This window comes from Podarcis gaigeae, assembly GCF_964106915.1.
Source record: "Podarcis gaigeae genome assembly, chromosome: 11".
In the NCBI taxonomy this organism is placed as follows: Eukaryota; Metazoa; Chordata; class Lepidosauria; order Squamata; family Lacertidae; genus Podarcis; species Podarcis gaigeae.
The window spans coordinates 22,404,927-22,424,206 of record NC_139687.1 but is presented as its reverse complement, the minus strand read 5'-3'; the positions used below and the strand labels follow the sequence as shown (position 1 = coordinate 22,424,206).

General features: G+C 42.8%; 1 protein-coding gene and 1 long non-coding RNA gene across 5 annotated transcripts in view; one reads left to right on the top strand and one right to left on the bottom strand.

The window, feature by feature from the left end:
* The window catches only part of EPB41L4A (erythrocyte membrane protein band 4.1 like 4A), a 97,834-nt gene that overhangs the window by 23,227 nt on the left and 55,327 nt on the right, over positions 1 to 19,280 (bottom strand). For all 4 annotated transcript variants that reach the window (XR_014556080.1, XR_014556081.1, XM_083702330.1 and 1 more), the window contains exons 11-13: positions 13,291 to 13,382; positions 7,548 to 7,625; positions 1,097 to 1,218 (exon numbers count right to left, since the gene is read on the bottom strand). Coding sequence is in view for 2 of the 4 variants with exons in the window: in XM_083702330.1 (XP_083558456.1) it covers positions 1,097 to 1,218; positions 7,548 to 7,625; positions 13,291 to 13,382 (292 nt within the window). In the remaining 2 variants the exon portion in view is untranslated. The remainder of the gene's footprint in view (positions 1 to 1,096; positions 1,219 to 7,547; positions 7,626 to 13,290; positions 13,383 to 19,280) is intronic.
* LOC310827028 lies at positions 7,632 to 9,901 on the top strand. Its single transcript, XR_014556148.1, has 3 exons — positions 7,632 to 9,248; positions 9,281 to 9,356; positions 9,736 to 9,901. It is a non-coding gene; the product is annotated as an uncharacterized lncRNA (long non-coding RNA).

The following is a 19,280-nucleotide window of genomic DNA, read 5'->3' as shown; positions in this document are numbered from 1 at the left end:
AGCATTATGTGTATTTTAATGAACTGAATAGAGTGAAATGTTTTGAGTCATGGGGGTGTAGAGTGTGTGTATTAACTTAATCGTGCTCAGCTTAATTGTTTTTTAATGTCTTCAATATTTAATGCTATTTTGTTAATGTCTTTAATATTGTTTTTTTTAATCTGAAAAGGATATTTAACCTGATCTTTCCTAAAAAACAAAACCTTTTTGCTTCAAATAATGGGGACAAAAATTCCTGGAAAAGCTAACTAATTTATTTAGGTATGTGACAACAGCAGCTAGAACTTTATATGCACAGAAATGGAAAGAAGAAAGATTAGCAAAAAAGGAAGAACGGCTACTGAAATGGTGAAATTAACTGCCAAGCTATGAGGACATAAAGATGAAATGTTTAAGGAGGTATGGAGACCATCTATCAAACTATCACCCAATTAATGATAGTGAAGTTTAGATAACGAAAACATATGCATTGTAAAACAGCTAATAAAAAAGTAAAATAAAATAAAAAATCAGGAAAGGAGGGGTGGTAAGTCAAGAAGAAATATTTATGGGGTGGGGACTTTGTATATGGTGATAATTTTTAGGGAATTTTTTGGGAGATTTAATAAAAATGACGTGGAAAAAATATTGTTTTGTTAATCATATAATATATAATCATATATAATACTGTTGTTGCTGTAATTCTTATGTTAAGCTTATTTTCAGTTGCTGTTTCATTAATAGTGTTTTATCGATTGCAATTGTTCTACTGATAATTTGTTAATTATTTTAACAAATTATTTTATATGATTTTATATGATTTGTTATGTTGTTGCTTTTTCTCGTTCGTAAGCCGCTTTGAGAGTGAACTGAATAAAAAGCGGCATAGAAATACAGCAAATCTAATCTAATCTAAAGCTTTCTGCTGAAAATTGTCTCCAGTCTGTCTGTTATTTGCCCCTGAAGGTGCTGTTTACCGCAAACAGCACCAAAAATAAGAGGAAAATTTGGATGGAGTCTGAAACTAGTCAATCAATTGTAGTTTTGTAACTGACTCTAAAGTATTCCCTTCTGTTTAAATCTCAGTGTAATAGGAACTGTGTTCAGCAACGCTTACCAATCTGTTGTGTTTTTGATGCTCTTTTTGGATAAGTTTTACTACGACTTCTTTCAACTGTTTGGTCAGGTCGAGGAAGCTGGATAGAGATGTCTTTGTTCATCTGCAAAGCTGTTCTCCCACTAGAAAATGAAACAAAATGAGTCAAGTAGGTTTTCTGTACTTCAAACAATTAAAAGGAAAAATGTGGCCCATTGTCCTCACACTACAACAACTTCCTTCACCCCCTCCCTTCCGCTGCCCTGCAAGTTTTCCAGTTTAACTTTAAGGTATAACTGAATTCCCTTCCATTTTCCAGCATGTGTGTGTGTTGAAGTGGCACAGCAAATCTGTATTTTGTACTTCCTTAACTTCCATCTTTGTTTGAGCCAGCTAAGCACTAAGTGAATCTCTAGCAAGCACTCTTGCTTCCCTCAACAAGTAACAAAACGTCTCCCAGCAATAAGTCCTGAAAGTGCATAAAACAGATGCTTAAAGGAGGTAGTTTTCACTACTCCTTCTAGTAGCTGGAAATGCCAAAGGTTGCAAGGCATGTGCTCTGCTACTGAGCCTTGCTCACCTGTAAGGTGTTAAGGTGTGCAACTCAAACCAGGGCCTGCCACAGGCAGTCTCCAGTACCTTCACCCCTGCACCAACAGCATTCTAGTCCTTAGAGGAAAACCAGGCAGATTAGGTTTCATGGATCAATAACAGTAATAGTCAAAATTAGATTTCTTATCTACACTTCATTTTAAAAATTGAAGTCAGTAAAAGTAAATTATGGTCAATATAATAGAGTGTGTACTAAAATATTTTATATATCAAAGCAGGGTAAAGATGTATCTGAAGGAGCGTCTCCCCATCGTTCAGCCCAGACACTGGGGTCCAGCTCCGGGGGCCTTCTGGTGGTTCCCTCACTGTGAGAAGTGAAGCTACAGGGAACCAGGCAGAGGGCCTTCTCGGTAGTGGCGCCTGCCCTGTGGAATGTCCTCCCATCAGACGTCAAGGAAATAAACAACTACCTGACTTTTAGAAGACATCTGAGGCCTGCCTTCAGGGATATGTCTGTGAACCTGAATGAATCTGTGAGTAAACTACTTTTATATTAACATTAATCAGATTCATTAGAAGGGATTTTACCAGGAAGGAATCTTTAATAGTAAGACTCAGGTGAGTCAGCAACAAGCTGATCACTGTGTAATTTAAAAAGGGGGATGTTTGGAACTCTGTTAGAATATGGAACTTGCTAGTGCAAGTTAGGAAGGATATGATTAAATAATACACCCTCTCCTGCCTCCCTAATCATCCCCACAAATTTCAATAGGGAAAAATGGAAGGTTCTGCACTTAGGCAGGATGAACCAGCTGCACAAATACCAGGGTAGTTGGAAGTTTCCCTTACAACCATATCTCTTCTTTTTGAATGTTTGGTAATCTGCTCTAGCAAGGCATCATCCAAGCCTTCAATCTGACACCCACAGTAAGGTCACTGTTTCCCTTTCCTAATTTTGTTATCCACATACTCTCAATCTACCTTCCATGCTCCGAGTCATGGAACTCTACACAAGTGTACACATCCTTTATATATAATGTTATTCCTCCTCCCTTCCTGTTTGGTCTATTCTTTTTGAGTCTCATCCCACCAGGTTTCAGTAATACCTATGAATGAAAACACCCTTGATGTTCTATTGTGTGTTTATTGGACTGATAAGTCCTGTCTCACTTGCTCAATGCACTACTTGATTACCAACCTTGGCAATCCTGAAGCCCCAGCTGCGGCTGGTACTGGAGCTTGGCCAAAGCTTGACAAAAGACTGACACCCTCCCAAGAACAAAAGCTGCTGTTGAAATCTGCTCACTGGAAGTGAATCCTCTAAAACCATGGCCGCTACCAAAATCTAAGATCACATGGGTGAACCACTACTTAATCTGGTGCATTTGTGTGAACCAGCTTCCTGTGAACTGGCAGAGATTCTCACCACACCAGTGGAACCACTCTTGCTCAGCACTAAATCACCATTACATCTTTCTTGTGCAACCATGTCTCTAGAATACTATGTTCTTAACTTGACCAAAATAGGTCAAAGCAGTTATTCTTGTAAATAGATGTGCAAACATGAGAAGAGCAGCAGATTAAGCTTTTCCCCTCAGAAATGACAAGTTGCAGAGACCAAAAGTGCCACTTCTAAATTAGCTGTATAATTAACTATTACCTTAAATATATACCAAAGTTTAAAAGTGTTCCTTCCTTCTTTGTAAGCTCATCACCCTATATGAATCTGCTTACAGTGACAGCTGGCCCAAGAAAACCAATGGATGGCTTTTAAGAAACCTCAGGGATCTTAATTCAAGCCTCATGTTTATAGGACTGGCTGCACAGTGCTGCTGAGTATTGTTTTGTTTTGAAGCAAAGCTATTTTCCCCAAAGGAAATTATATTAGAACCCCCACAAAATGCTTCATCTGCTGAGAAGAAAAGAATATAGCAAAGGAAGGTGCTATTTAGTGTGGTCCTATAGAAACTGTTCCCAATCCGTTGCCCTCCATATGTTTTGGACTACAATTTCCATCAGTCCCAGTTAGTTGTCATCTTCTAAAGTATCAGAGGGTATCAGGAAGGGGAAGGCTGCCCTATAACACAGCCTACATGTTTAAAAATATATTTAGGATGCTGCCATCGAATCCTTAAAACTAATTTAATAGAATATTTATCTGTACCAAAATGTGCATTCAGCATTTGCCCAAACTGATCCAGATAAATGGCTGCTTCAGAGAGAGAAAGAACATGAGAGAAAAGTGTAAGTATCAAATGTAACAAAAATTCCAGTAAACAGGAAAACACACTATCTTCCATTTGCTACCAGAACTGCTTATTCACCTTATAGAACAGAGATGGCTAACTATTTTGGCCTTCAGTACTGCCCACATGCACATACAAAGTGTTAGGGGCTGGACTGAGGAGGAATGGTGGGAACCGCCTCCCCCCACCCCCACTCCTCGACCTTCCAGAGAAGAGGAAGACAGTATGGATTAACAATAGCGGTTTGCAGAAGGTCACGGCTCTGAGACAGAAGAGGGGCAAAGCTGGGAGATAATGGGAGAAGAGGGGGGGTAGAAGCAGAGCAAGAGCAGCTGGCTGACACATTATCACTAGAAAGCGTTCCTGACCCCCCTTCTCCCAGAACCCGGTGAGCAGTGAAAATAGGAGAGCAGAGAGCGAAGAGGCAAATGGCCTGGTGCTGTTGACAACTGAGAAGAGAAGGGGGTGGCGCTTACTCAGTGTGATGGCCTAGGAATCCGATTCAGAGGCTGAACCGGAGGAATCCCAGCCTGCACAGGAGTCCCCGCCTCCAGGGCCGGCTGAACTGGGGCATGGCCTTGATTCTGAAGCGCCTGCACCTGTGCCAGATCCTCAGGAGCAGGCACCAGGTGAATCCACTCTGGCTCCGGAGGTGGTTGAGGACACAGTGCCTACAGGTGCGCCTCTCCCAGCCCTGTCAGGGGAAGGTGAGTCTCCCCCTGGGTCCAGTAACCCTCCAGCCTCTCCTGAGCTGCAGAGGCTCAGGGCAGAGAAGGGGAGGGAACTGGTTTCTCCCAGGAGGAATGCTCGCCTTAAGGCCAAGAGAGGCGGGTCTCCTGGGGGCCGGGGCCGCCCCTGGCCTCAGAGAAGATAAAGGCCAGTCAGCCCGGTCCCAGGTTGCGGGAGCAACGTCATTGAAGAGCTATTTCGGCCAGCACCCAGTCCTGTTCCTCCAGAGTTCCTGTCCTTGCCCGGCTCCTCGCTCTGGACCCCGCTTCGCCCGTGGAGGACTGTCTGCCGACCCTCGACTCAGGTCCTGGACCTCGCCCCATGGTAACCTCCCCCCGGGACCAGCACACTCAGAGCAACATCAATACTCCTAGAGGCAGCATTTCTAAGCCTCTCTCTGTGAATATTGAATAAAAGACTTGGTAAGAGCTTATTGTCTATCTATTATTGGCAGCCTACTGTGGGGGGGGGGGGAGGATCGGATTCCATAAAGCCTGACACAAAGAGGCACAGACTGTTTTCTCAAGCAATATTAGGAGCTGATTCAAACAATTAAGCGATACCAAATGTCTCCTTTATTGCTATACACAAGCTAGGCCAAATCCAGCAGCAGCATGGTATCTTATCCAGTGCTCATTTTTTAAAAAGAAAAAATAGTGCTGGTACTCACCATGAAGTTGGCACAGCAAACACCACATTTAACATTGGGGGGGATATGTGCCGGTACTACGTACGCTTGAGTACCCCCATAAAAATAGCACTGAATCCACAAATAATGGAAAACAGGGAGCCTGCTCACTGTTCTTTTTTTAAAAACTAAAAACAACAACAACAACAAATCCTAACACAATAAAATCATGTATAATAGAGCACTGGAGTGGGGAAAATTCCCAACTGCTTCCTCAATTAAAATATGATTATAATATTAAAACAGAAAACATTACTGCAATGGCTGGACAATGTTGCAAGACACAAAACAGGCCCAAGATCCACCAAATCCAAACTCTTTCATGCTGGAAAATTCCAGTGTTAGTATAATAAAATTGGGAACAGGTTAGTCTAAAATGTCAAGATTTAAATATCAAGCAAAAAGTTCTGCAAATGGTATTAAGAAAATGTTTTAAAACAAGGAGCCATTTCGCAGCTAATGTGCTCTTGTTTTTCCTGTCGCACAATAAGATCTGATAACATTATTTCAGCTTCAACAAAAGCAAAATTCATGGACTTGCCAAGCTTTGTTCTTGAACAACCATTAATGGTGCAAAATACAGCACTTTCCCAGCAATAATTCCCAGTTGCCAAAACATCTGCAGTTGAATGATTGAAAAACATCCAGGTGGATTTGTTTAATGAGTGAAGAGCAATTATACTGTATGTAAAGAAACAGTAATTACTGACGGACTCGTATGAATAGGCTCTGCAGGGACAGGTTCTGTTTTACCAACAAAATGCCAGAAGGCAGCCAAAGAAGAAAACTTTAAAAATTTCTCCCTAAGCATCCCAACATTTGCTTTGACATGTGTGCATTTAGTGGGTTTGCAATGTGTCCATTCAGTTGTGTAAGCAGGGAGCTTATCAGAAACTTAGCTTTATATACCTTATTTTTTTAAATGCCAATTTGCTTGTTAGCCAGAAAATATGAACTGCTAATCCCCAGGTCATTTAAAGCCTTGGTTACAAGTGGTGGACTTCATTATTTATGAAGGCTTACTGTACATGCATGCATGTATGTATGGGATGCGGGTGGCACTGTGGGTTAAACCACAGAGCCTAGGACTTGCCAATCAGAAGGTCGGCTGTTCAAATCCCCGCGATGAGGTGAGCTCCCATTGCTCGGTCCCTGCTCCTGCCAACCTAGCAGTTCGAAAGCACGTCAAAGTGCAAGTAGATAAATAGGTACTGCTCCGGCAGGAAGGTAAACAGCGTTTCCGCGAACTGCTCTGGTTCGCCAGAAGAGGCATAGTCATGCTGGCCACATAACCCAGAAGCTGTCTGCAGACAAACACCGGCTCCCTCGGCCAATAAAGCGAGATGAGCGCCGCAACCCCAGAGTCGGTCACGACTGGACCTAATGGTCAGGGGTCCCTTTACCTTTTTACTGTACATGCAAGCTGCTAGGCAGTTTCAATTTGACCCATTCACTAATGCAGAGCCAATGCTTTGGGGGGGAAACCCACTGATTTTGATTGGCCATAGACAAGTTATGTGGGGGACTTGGGAAGACAAAAGGTATGCAAATGATAAACCAGATAATCATGAAACAATCTACATTTAAAAAACTGCAGCCTTGCAAGACAAATATTAGGTAAAGGTAAAGGGACCCCTGACCATTAGGTCCAGTCGTGGTCATGTGGCCAGCATGACTAAGCCGCTTCTGGCGAACCAGAGCAGCACACGGAAACGCCGTTTATGTTCCTGCCAGAGCAGTACCTATTTATCAACTTCCACTTTCACGTGCTTTTGAACTGCCAGGTTGGCAGGAACAGGGACTGAGCAATGGGAGCTCACCCCATCGTGGGGAATCGAACCGCCGACCTTCTAATCGGCAAGTCCTAGGCTCTGTGGTTTAACCCACAGCGCCACCAGCGTCCCTACGCCAAACAGGGCATACCACCCCAGACCATGGTCAGTGATGATGAGAGCTGTAGTCAAGGAACATCTACAGGACACAGATTCCCCAACAGATTCTGCACAACCGATCAAAGCATATTCTATTTTTCATGGAACCACACACTGCATCTATTATAATAAGAGGTGGAGGTAGATGAGCTCAGGGAGCCCATTTTTAAGCTGTGCCTATAATATAACAGCTACTCCAGAAAGAAGTAAGGAGCAAAAATACACAACAAAGGATACCTAAAATAATAATAAGATCATAAACATAAACATGTAAAAAAGAGTGCTTAGTATGAAGGTTTGGCATCATACTAACAAAGTTTCCTTACCTATACCGGTGCTTATAGCCAAGAGGCCCAAGTTTGCCAAGTTTTCTTGAAAGAGAATTGGATTCGTTTTCTGGCATTCTGTATCAGTTTTAAAAATAAGTCAATTAAATATGGTACAAAGCTATGCAAGAGAACATAGATTGTCTGCAGGCTTCTCTAAGTGACAACCCTATTACAGGCAATTTTATAAGACTGAAGATCTGCAGCTAGAGGAAAACCCACTATATTTGTTCTTTTCCTATTTAAACAAATACTCCAATTTTTTATTGTCGTCCTTTTTAAAGCTAGAGAAGCATGACCAGGAAAATGCAGTTATGCTTACATTCTGTTGATCAGTACCAACCTAAGTCATAAATGATTTCAAGAGAGCACAAGCACAAGTAACTTTCTAAGATGAACATTACTTCAAAGTGTATCCTCTGGAATTTAAAGCTTTTTGCTCCGTTGGACGGTAAGCTGTATCTAAACAGAACATAAATACTAAAACAGTGCATTGAGATCCCACGGCTGAAAAGTTGTATATTAAGACTTCTATAAATATGGGGCACAATTCAGTCAAAGTTAAAAACGTCAGTGTTGATAACTTTACAATGCTGCAGTCCTGCCCACAGTTATCCCTAGGTAAGTCCCGTTGATATCAACAAGACTCAAGTACAGGTAATTTATGTGCTGGATTGCATCAGATTCTGCCTACCACACTGATCTCAAGAGCATTTGCATGAAGACCGAGACTTTACTGATTCTATGAAACTAAGAAAAACCCTTCCTATATCTGTCTCATGAAAGTTCTGAGAAGAAGTTTCACAAATTCTACCTCTTGAAATTATGCAATATGCATAATAGAATATTTCACCCACTAGGTGGGGCCACACCATTTTTCAATGCTATATATACTATTTGCTTGTAGGGCTTTGTAACAGAGATTAAAAACTAGATGTTCAGAGAAGCAAGCTGGGAGCTGCTCTCTCTAGTTTTAGTGCAACAAGTAAGATCTTCACAGTAAAAACATGTATAGGTGCACAATGGAGCTTCTTTTGTTTCAGATGGCACTTAATGAGTGTGAGCGAGGGTGGGGAACCTTTTTCAGCCTGAAGGTCCCTAGGGGGCTGCATGCTACTGGAGAGATGAGTTGGAGGCAAATCACAGAATCACAGAATTGGGGAGTTGGAAGTGACCCCAAGGGTCACTGGTCCAACCTCCTGCAATGCAGGAATCGCAACTAAAGCATCCATGGCAGATGGCCATCCAACCTCTGCTTAAAATTTTTCCAGTGAAGGAGAGTCCACAACCTTCCAAGGGAGGCTGTTCCACTGTCGATCGTTGTGGGCAGAGCAATGGATGTGTTTCTTACAAAAACCAGTAGTATACACAGACACCTTTCTCCATCCAGACAAGCAAGAGGCATCATCAGAGTTCAAGGAGATATTCCAACTACATGGAATCACAAGGAGGGACATGAAACAGGGCTATTGAGGGTGGCAGCTTGGGGAGGGGCATTGTCTAGGGCAAGGCCTGGTCGCTGGATAGAGAGGTTGGCAGGGCCTGCATTTATTATTAGTGTTATTTCTTATTATTTCAATTTATATACTGCCCTTTATCCAAAGATCCCAGGGTGGTGTGCAACAATAAAAACACATTACAGAACTTCAATGATAAACACATAATAAAAAGCATACTGGCAGACAGCCTAATAATAAAATAGTCACAGGTCATGGATTATTTAATAGCCATAGGCCCGAGTAAAAAGGAATGTTTTTGCCTGGCGCTTAAGACAGGTAATGATGGTGCCAGGTGAGCTGCTCTGGGGAGGTAAAGGTAAAGGTAAAGGTACCCCTGCCCGTACGGGCCAGTCTTGCCAGACTCTGGGGTTGTGCACCCATCTCACTCAAGAGGCCAGGGGCCAGCGCTGTCCGGAGACACTTCCGGGTCACGTGGCCAGCGTGACATCGCTGCTCTGGCGAGCCAGAGCCGCACACGGAAACGCCGTTTACCTTCCCGCTGGTAAGCGGTCCCTATTTATCTACTTGCACCCGGAGGTGCTTTCGAACTGCTAGGTTGGCAGGCGCTGGGACCGAGCAGCGGGAGCGCACCCCGCCGCAGGGATTCGAACCCCCGACCTTTCGATCGGCAAGTCCTAGGCGCTGAGGCTTTAACCCACAGCGCCACCTGCGTCCCTCGCTCTGGGGAGAGCATTCCACAATTGGGGAGCCACCCAGAAAAGGTCCATTTGACACTAGTCTTGTGGTTCCCTGAACCGCAGCTGGAACCTCAAGATAGGTGTCATTCAGAATGAAAGATGCCACACAAAATGCAGGGAGATGTTATAATGAAGGAAGAAAAGTATGTTGGCATGGTATGTAAAGGTAAAGGTAAAGGGACCCCTGACCATTAGGTCCAGTCGTGACCGACTCTGGGGTTGCGGCACTCATCTCGCTTTATTGGCCGAGGGAGCCGGTGTACAGCTTCTGGGTCATGTGGCCAGCATGACTAAGCCGCTTCTGGCGAACCAGAGCAGTGCACGGAAACGCTGTTTACCTTCCCACCAGAGCGGTACCTATTTATCTACTTGCACTTTGACGTGCTTTCGAACTGCTAGGTTGGCAGGAGCAGGGACCGAGCAACGGGAGCTCACCCCTTCGCAGGGATTCGAACCGCCAACCTTCTGATCGGCAAGTCCTATGCTCTGTGGTTTAAATCACAGTGCCACCCGCGTGTAGACACCCATATATATATATATATATATATATATATATATGCTTTCGTAGATTTTCACGGGTACAGGAATGCAGGTTTTGGTGTCCTCGGGTGTCTTCCCGTGTAAAAGTTGGGGTGTCTAGGCGACGTTTCGACGAGGTCTCACTCGTCATCTTCAGGCTGGTGCTTTCGGCTTCTTGTTACTGGAACAGAGCGGGATCTCAATGTTTGAGTTCCTATAAATACTGTAGAGGGGGTGTGGTGTCTAGCCTCCAATGTTCTGGGCAGAGAGGAAGTTCCCAGGCTAGTGTGCCTTTTCTTCTTTTGTTCCTTAATTACTTGAGAGATACCTTGAGTGATTTCTTGAGTGATATCCTGAGTACCACTTAGGTGGGTCATTAGGTGTGGATTAGTTGCTAAAGTCTTTGTGTCTTGACCTCTTGAACTTTGTGAAGAGTTTTCCTGAGAAGATGGCTGTATTGCACTTAGTTGTGCTTTGGCTTGGCTTCGTGTATAGGGGCGAGCTGTGGTTTTGTGGCTTGTGTCAGCCAGATCTGTGTAGGGATTGCAGGGGGGTGCAGCATCCGGAGGTGCCACCATGGATTGGCTACTGGATGGTGTCAGTAATTCATCTGTGGAGAGGGTCTGGGTTTGGGTCTGGTGTGGTTGATTGGTGTTGGCGTTCTGTGTGCCTCTGGATCTGGTGTCAGTTTTTGTGGAGAGGGCTAATGGTGGCACCTCCGGATGCTGCACCCCCCTGCAATCCCTACACAGATCTGGCTGACACAAGCCACAAAACCACAGCTCGCCCCTATACACGAAGCCAAGCCAAAGCACAACTAAGTGCAATACAGCCATCTTCTCAGGAAAACTCTTCACAAAGTTCAAGAGGTCAAGACACAAAGACTTTAGCAACTAATCCACACCTAATGACCCACCTAAGTGGTACTCAGGATATCACTCAAGAAATCACTCAAGGTATCTCTCAAGTAATTAAGGAACAAAAGAAGAAAAGGCACACTAGCCTGGGAACTTCCTCTCTGCCCAGAACATTGGAGGCTAGACACCACACCCCCTCTACAGTATTTATAGGAACTCAAACATTGAGATCCCGCTCTGTTCCAGTAACAAGAAGCCGAAAGCACCAGCCTGAAGATGACGAGTGAGACCTCGTCGAAACGTCGCCTAGACACCCCAACTTTTACACGGGAAGACACCCGAGGACACCAAAACCTGCATATATATATATATATATATATACACCAGTTGAAGATGTAATGGCCCTAATGATTATCAGAGCTATAAAAAAATGAAAGGAAAGAAAAATAATATTTTAAGGAAAACTGCTCCTCTTTTTTGCATTAAAAGTTCTTGCAAACCTCAGTCAAAGCATACAAAGCTGCTAAGTGAAATTTGGGGTCAACTTTGCATGCTATGAGCAATACCGAAAGAAGTTAGCAGGACACAGCAACCTAGTAGCCACTTAACACCAGGAAATGAGCCAGAATGGCAGTTAGTGATACAATTTTTAAAAATTGTCACTCATCCTCTGAGCACACCAAGTCAACAAAATAAGTTGCACTATAATTTTCTTCCAGCAAGTACTGAAGATACATAGTTTAGTCATCCTGGATAAGGGAGCATGTGATACACACACACACACACAATGTGTGTGTGTGTGTGTGTGTGTGTGTGTGTGTGTGTGTGTGTGTCTAAAGTTAGAAAGAAATGAGAGAAAATTTAAAAGGCCCAAACTAGTTTGAGACAATCACATTTTAATTGTTTTTAAGTTTTTCCTTCCAGTATAAGTATGCTGGTTGAACTTCAGTGAGCCTTTTCCACTTGGTTGTTTAGACAGATAGCTTTTCTTCCATGAATGGAACTCTACCTCCTTTACCTCTGCGCCCCCCCTTCACATCCTGACAATCTGTTCCTGGGGGGGTTGATTAACTCCTGGGAATGGTGTGGGCTGCAGATGAAAGGAGAGTTGGTGGAAACTGCTCCCTTTCTTGCACAAATTGGATCCAAGCCAAAGATATTTAAAAAGATACTTTGTGTGCAAAAATATTCAACTTTTTTTTGTGTGTAAAATAGATCAACCTATGTCAAGTTTTGGCAATTCTAGGATTCAGAAGAATTTTGCTCTAATATTCTGCTAACAAATGATCAGATAACAAAACTGTCAAGGCACTATATAATCTCTGTGAAAGCCTATAGACTGGGACAGCGGGCATCATTGTGCCATCCATGTGTTGTTGGACTATAAATTCTATCATCCCAGATCATCAATTATGCTGGCTGGGGCTTGTGGTCCAATCTCTGGAAGGCACCACATTGACTAATCTTGCTGTAGATCAGTGTTTACCAAACTTGGGTCTCCAGCTGTTTTTAGGACTATAATTCCCATCACCCCATACCACTTGGTCCTGCTAGCTAGGGATGATGGGATTTGGAGTCCAACAGCAGCCAGAGACCCAAGTTTGGGAAACACTGCTGTAGATGGAAGAGGATGACTTATTTAGACAGGATAAATGACAGGAAATTAGTAAAAACATAGCTCAAACTGATTTACTGTTCTCCTTTCATTATTCTCATTTAAAACATTGATGTTCCTACAGGAAAAAAAAGATTTGGATCCAAAATGTGCTCTTTTTCGCATGCAGAAGGTATATTCTGCTCATTCAAAGGCTGTTCAAGTGAAACTGAATCCAGATATATTCTTCCACTTCTTGTAAGAACTATGCAAGAATTGCTATAGCATTGTGTGAACTCTTGCAAATGCATTTATGGAACAGAGGCAGTAGCTATTTATCTCCCATTCACTGTTTTTTTTTTGGATCAAATCCAGTTTGAGGAAACCAGCTAGGGCCTCTTATCTTTTATAATACAACCAGGTCAGTTCAAGAGATCTGAATATACTTGCCTTTTAACTGCAGATAAGCGCTAGCCTGAAGCTCTAAACTGCACCGCCCTGCACCACCCCTGCCAAGATGTGTCTGTCTTTTGTCATCGTTTAATAATAGATTCTTTACAGCTGTAGCTTACCTACCTGAAGAATGTGTGCTGCTCTACGCAGCATTTCCATAAATGCTTGCATGCAGTTTTGCTCTGTGCCTCGAAGAAGAAGGAAGTTTCATTACACTGAAATAATAAAAAGGAAGCGCTGTGAAGGATTCTTCTGATATAAAGGAATCATATTTGATAATCTAGGCACATGAACACAGACTATTTTTTCATTTTTAAATGTGGAATCAGGAGAATTGCCCTGATGTAATTCTACCGGCTTGATGTGATAAATGTTCTCTTAGTCACGATCTTTAAAAATGTGAATAATTTAAACCATCTTACCAAATCAACACAAATTTCAAGGATCACTTCCATGTTTTATATTTCCCAACACTAAGGTCACACCCACACAACACATTTTAATAACTCACACCAATTTAATGGCTTACCTCAAAGAATTCTGGACACTATGGTTTGTAAAGGGTACTGAGTGTTAAGAGACTCTATTCTCCTCACTCTGCTAGAATTCCAAAGATCCCCTGGGAAGATGGATTGACTGCTAAGCCATTTTGGGAAATACAGCTCTGTAGGGGGAATAGGGATCTTCTAACAACTTTCACCACCCTTTACATATTACAGCTTCCCAGTATTCTTGAGGAGGAGCCTAAAGTGGTATAACAGTGCTTTAAATGTATGGTATGGATGTGATCAAAGGTAAAGGTGATGATAGAGGACCCCTGGACAGTTAAGTCCAGTTGAATTCGACTCTGGGGTGCAGTGCTCATCTCCACTTTCAGGCCAATGGAGCTGGCACTTGTCTGCAGAAAGCTTTTCTGGGTCATGTGATCAGCAACAGGACATGAGTGCCAGAGCACACGGAAACGCCGTTTACCTTCCCGCCACAGCAGTACCTATTTATATACTCACGATGGTATGCTTTCAAACTGCTAGGTTAGCAGGAGCTGGGACAAAGCAACGGCAGCTCATCCTGTTCCATGGATTCAAACCGCCAACCTTACAACCAGCAAGCCCAAGGGGCTCAGTGGTTTTAGACCACAGCATCACCCATGTCCGTGATCTAAGATTAATCATGTTGAGGAGGGACACCATTGTGAATTAGTAGTACAAGTAGGTTTGGAGGTCATCCTATGAGTGTGTACACACCAATGATTGTTCAACATCAACTTTGTTGGACTGGTCATGTCGTTCAGATTCCTGATTATTGTCTTCTATAGCAACTACTCTATTCCAAACTTAAAAATGGAAAGTGTAATGCTGGTAGTCAACAAAAGAGGTTTAAAGACTCTCTCAAGGCAAATCTTAAAAAACGTAGTATAAACCACCAACAACTGGGAAACACTGGGCTGAGAGCACTCCAATTAGAGAATAGCCTGTACCAAAGACATAATGGACTTTGAAGATGCTCAAACTCAGGACGAAAGGGAGAAATGTGCTAAGAGGAAGGCATGTTTGGCAAACCCTCACCGTGATCAGCTCCTGCCTGGAAACCTATATTCCCACTGTGGAAGGACACGTGAATCCAGAATTGGCCTCCACAGTCACTTACAGATTCCCTGTTAAGACTGTGTTCATGGAAGACAATCTTACTTGGCCACACGTGATCGCCAAAGAAGACAAGTGTGTTGTCTTTGGTCCATGCAGTGGACGGCATCAAGCATACATCGTAGTTTCATGGCAAACAGATACTTATTTCTAACATAGACATTGACCTCCATGATATAAAAAGTAATTGTGAAGTATATTCAGTAAGAAAAACACTTGGGCCTCGTTTAAATAGTAGAGTGCTTGGCATCTGGTGGGCGGGGCTTGTGTGTTTTGCTCCAGAATCAGCCCCTCCCTTCAGTGCATGTGTTCCATTAAGTTCAGTTAAGAATGTCAGTTAAGAGGGACCAGCTGCCTCTTGTTGTTTTCTTGCCTCATGTTGTTGTTTTAGTTTCTCTCAGAAATTATGTTATTTTGTTACAGTTTTCTCTCAGTTCATTATTAAAGCTTGTTTACAATTACGTGAGCCACTTATTTTTCTCAAAGAAAAAGAAACACTGCTGAAAAATGGTGGAACATCCTAAACTGGGGTGAGTGAGGGGATATTCCCAGTAGGATTGATTTTGTTAATCATCACCCCCACCTCCACCACATATTCACCAAATTACAGGACTGAACCTGTTAACTCACTAAAGAACCAAAAAATGTTTACATAATCAGAAACCCTCCAAAGTGGACATTTTTATAAAGAGTACTAGTGATTAACAGTAAGGTGTGGTATGTACGCAGCAAACAAAGGTGACATTGAAAAATTATATAGTTTCTTCAAGAAATAGCACCCATCAACTGGGTGAGTTATAGCTTTTGTCTGAAAAAAAAGGGGTGGGAATGCAATGCATAAGAAACATCCTATGGCATGCCAGAGTCAACTTAATTCACTGAAAGCCTTCAAAGAATGCCCCTGAATCTAAGGTAAGTTACTCATTAGACAGAACACAGTTAACCCAGTCAATGAATGAAAAGCCAAGTGTGATTTATATAATGCCTAACTTTCTAAACTCCAAAGTCAATGAAAAGACTCAGAGTGACAATAATGCGGCTGAACAGCATTCTAAAATCTAGGAAGCCTTTTGAACCAGAACATTCATCATGCGTAGGATTACAGGCCTTAGTCACCCTTTCCTAGTTAGCTTCCTTTCCTGCCCTAACAGCACCTCCCCATGCTGTACGCTGGGCTGCAGAGAGATTTCAGTAACAGATACTAGGATGGTGAATGTGGCAACGAGTGGGGCTTGTGTCCAAAGAGAATACTAACTATTCGCGCCGAGCCTGTGCAAGCCTTTGGTTGCATCTGAAACTGCTTTCTTCATGGATATTGTATGCTACGGGAATAATAAATTAATAATAATAATAATAATAATAATAATAATAATAATAGAAGAAGAAGAAGAAGAGTTTGGATTTGATATCCCGCCTTTCACTCCCCTTCAGGAGTCTCAAAGCGGCTAACAACCTCCTTTCCCTTCCTCCCCCACAACAAACACTCTGTGAGGTGAGTGGGGCTGAGAGACTTCACAGAAGTGTGACTGGCCCAAGGTCACCCAGCAGCTGCATGTGGAGGAGCGGAGACACGAACCCGGTTCCCCAGATTATGTGACTGCCGCTCTTAACCACTACACCACACTGGCTCTCAATAATAATAATAATAATAATAATAATAATTTATTTATACCCTGCCCATTTGGCTGGGTTTCCCCAGCCACTCTGGGCAGCACCCAACAGAATAACAACAACAACAACAACAACAACAACAACAACAACAACAACAACAACAGAATATTAAAAACAAGATAAAACATCAAACATTAAAAACTTCCCTAAACAGGATTGCCTTCAGGTGTCTTCTAAAAGTCAGATAGTTGCTTCTTTCCTTGACATCTGATGGGAGGGTGTTCCACAAGGCGGATGCCACTACCAAGAAGGCCCTCTGCCTGGTTCCCTGTAACCTCACTTCTCACAGGGAGGGAACTGCCAGAAGGCCCTTGGTGCTGGACCTCAGTGTCCAGGCAGAACGATGGTGGCGGAGACACTCCTTCAGGTATACTGGGCCAAGGCTGTTTAGGGCTTTAAAGGTTAGCACGAACACTTTGAACTGTGCTCAGAAACATACTGGGAGCCAATGTAGGTCTTTCAAGACCGGGGTTATACGGTCCTGGCAGCCACTCCCAGTCACCAGTCTAGCTGCTGCATTCTGGATTAGTTGCAGTTTCCAAGTCACCTTCAAAGGTAGCCAAACATTACTGATGGTTAAGTTTAACCAGGTTCTAGCTTTTGGGGCTTAAAGGTAAAGGTACCCCTGACCGTTAGGTCCAGTCGCAGACAGCTCTGGGGTTGTGGCACTCATCTCGCTCTATAGGCCAAGGGAGCCAGCATTTGTCCGCAGACAGCTTCTGGGTCATGTGGCCAGCATGACTAAGCTGCTTCTAGTGAACCAGAGCAGCACACAGAAACACCTTTTACCTTCCCGCCGGAGTGGTACCAATTTATCTACTTGCACTTTGATGTCCTTTCGAACTGCTAGGTGGGCAGAAGCTGGGACCGAACAATGGGAGCTCACCCCATCATGGGGATTCGAACCACTGACCTTCTGATCAGCAAGCCCTAGGCTCTGTGGTTTAGACCACAGTGCCACCTGTGTCCCCTTTTGGGGGCTTAAGTATTACTTAAATGTACATAACAGTAAATAGCAGACACAGTTTTGATTAATAAACATTTTGCTTCACAGACCAGAATCCAAAACAGCATGCAACTAGCTCCACACATCCCAAGGGGGCTTTTCTCAAACCGCACTTCTCCATGCTACTTAGGGCATTTAAGACCCAGAGTACAGTATTTTCTGAGGAAGTTTGTAACACAGCATAAGAGTCTGTTAGTTAAGTAATAAAGTAATAAAAGAAAAGTTTTTTAAAATTCTCACTGTATAATCTCTTGGATTGATGACTTTCCCTCCCAGCAACAAGACTGGATCCCAAAGCGTTTTAAGCTGAAGTTGGATGTCAGTTAGAGAAGGCTGAGAATGAATGATTACAGTATCTTCATTACAGAAAGTTCAGCACAGGAACAAACCTCACTCAGAGCACAAAGCAGACCCAATTTGTTTTCATTAGTACAGAATTTGTGCAATTCTATTAAACCCAAATTCTGCAAACTTTTTTTTTTTTTTTAAGAAAAAGGACAAGCAAACTACAGTTTAATCCTGTAAACTTACTCAGAGAAGGGTTGGGAGGAGTGATAGATTGTAGGGACCAAAACAAAAAGTCTGGCAAGCTCTGCCCAGTAGTGTGACAGTAAGGCAGCAATGAATATGGTGAGTGAAAAAATGGGAGTGTGTGGATCCTCATACACCACTCTGAACAACCTGTTTGCAAGATAATGCCCCCATCTGGACACAACCTAAATAGGGACACTGCTCCCTATGATCTGTCCAAGGTACTGAAGGAACTCTCTCCAAATACCACCTGTTTACACTTTCCATCTCTATTTGCAGTCAACAGACCATTTAAACATTAGTAACAATTTTATAATAATTGACCATTAATAACATCACTAAAATATGAATTAATACAACCAAAAAATGCAGAATAACAATGCTAAGCTATCTACGTATATCAATCATAAGTGGTCTAATACAGCAGGCCATATTTGAAAACTTTGCCACTTGCTCTGTGGCTGACACAAGGGAGCCGTGAAGCAACGTGATCACAAGAGATTCAAAAAAGCAGACAGGGAGAGACTGCATAATAGGATAATTAGGTCTTTCCTAGCCACTTGACACAAATGTCAATAAAAAGGACATGCAAGATAGACTCCACCTCAACGTTGTTACAAAGGTAGCATTTATGGTTCACTGAGGTTTTATTAAAATGGAAAACATTAAACCTTGGCAAAGAGAAAGCCTTCCTATATTTAGGGTTAGTTAAACATACACATTATGGTATTCCATCTTTGCAGGGGAGGCATGGTAACCCTAGTGACTAGGGAACATGGTGCCTCTGCAGTTCCCTAGATCTCTTGGAAATCCAAAGGCCTCTCTCTAATTGATTTGTCACCCATAAGATTCATAATTAACAGATGAAAGGGTGCTAGACCTGTTGAGATTACTTTTTGCACCAAGCTCTGGCGAAGCTTGTTTAAAAAAAACTGAACTTTGCTTTAGAAACCATGGAATTAGAGTTGAGCACAAGCCAGTAGCCAAGGCAAAATTGGTAATCTTGTTCTCCAGTCCAGTTCCTGCCCTCAGATGGGACATGCAGCCCCTGTCTGTCTACTGGCTGTCCTTAACCCTCAACTGAAGACTGCATCTTGGTCCTGCTTCCTTGCAAACCTTTTGTGGACCTTTCTGGGACCGAACAGCTTTGACTGTGCCATCAGTAATATGCCTGCTGGGTTTACTGTTTGAACCAACAATTACCAGCACAGGAACAAGCAAAAAACATTCCTACTACTCTTTATTTTTTGTTTTGACTATGG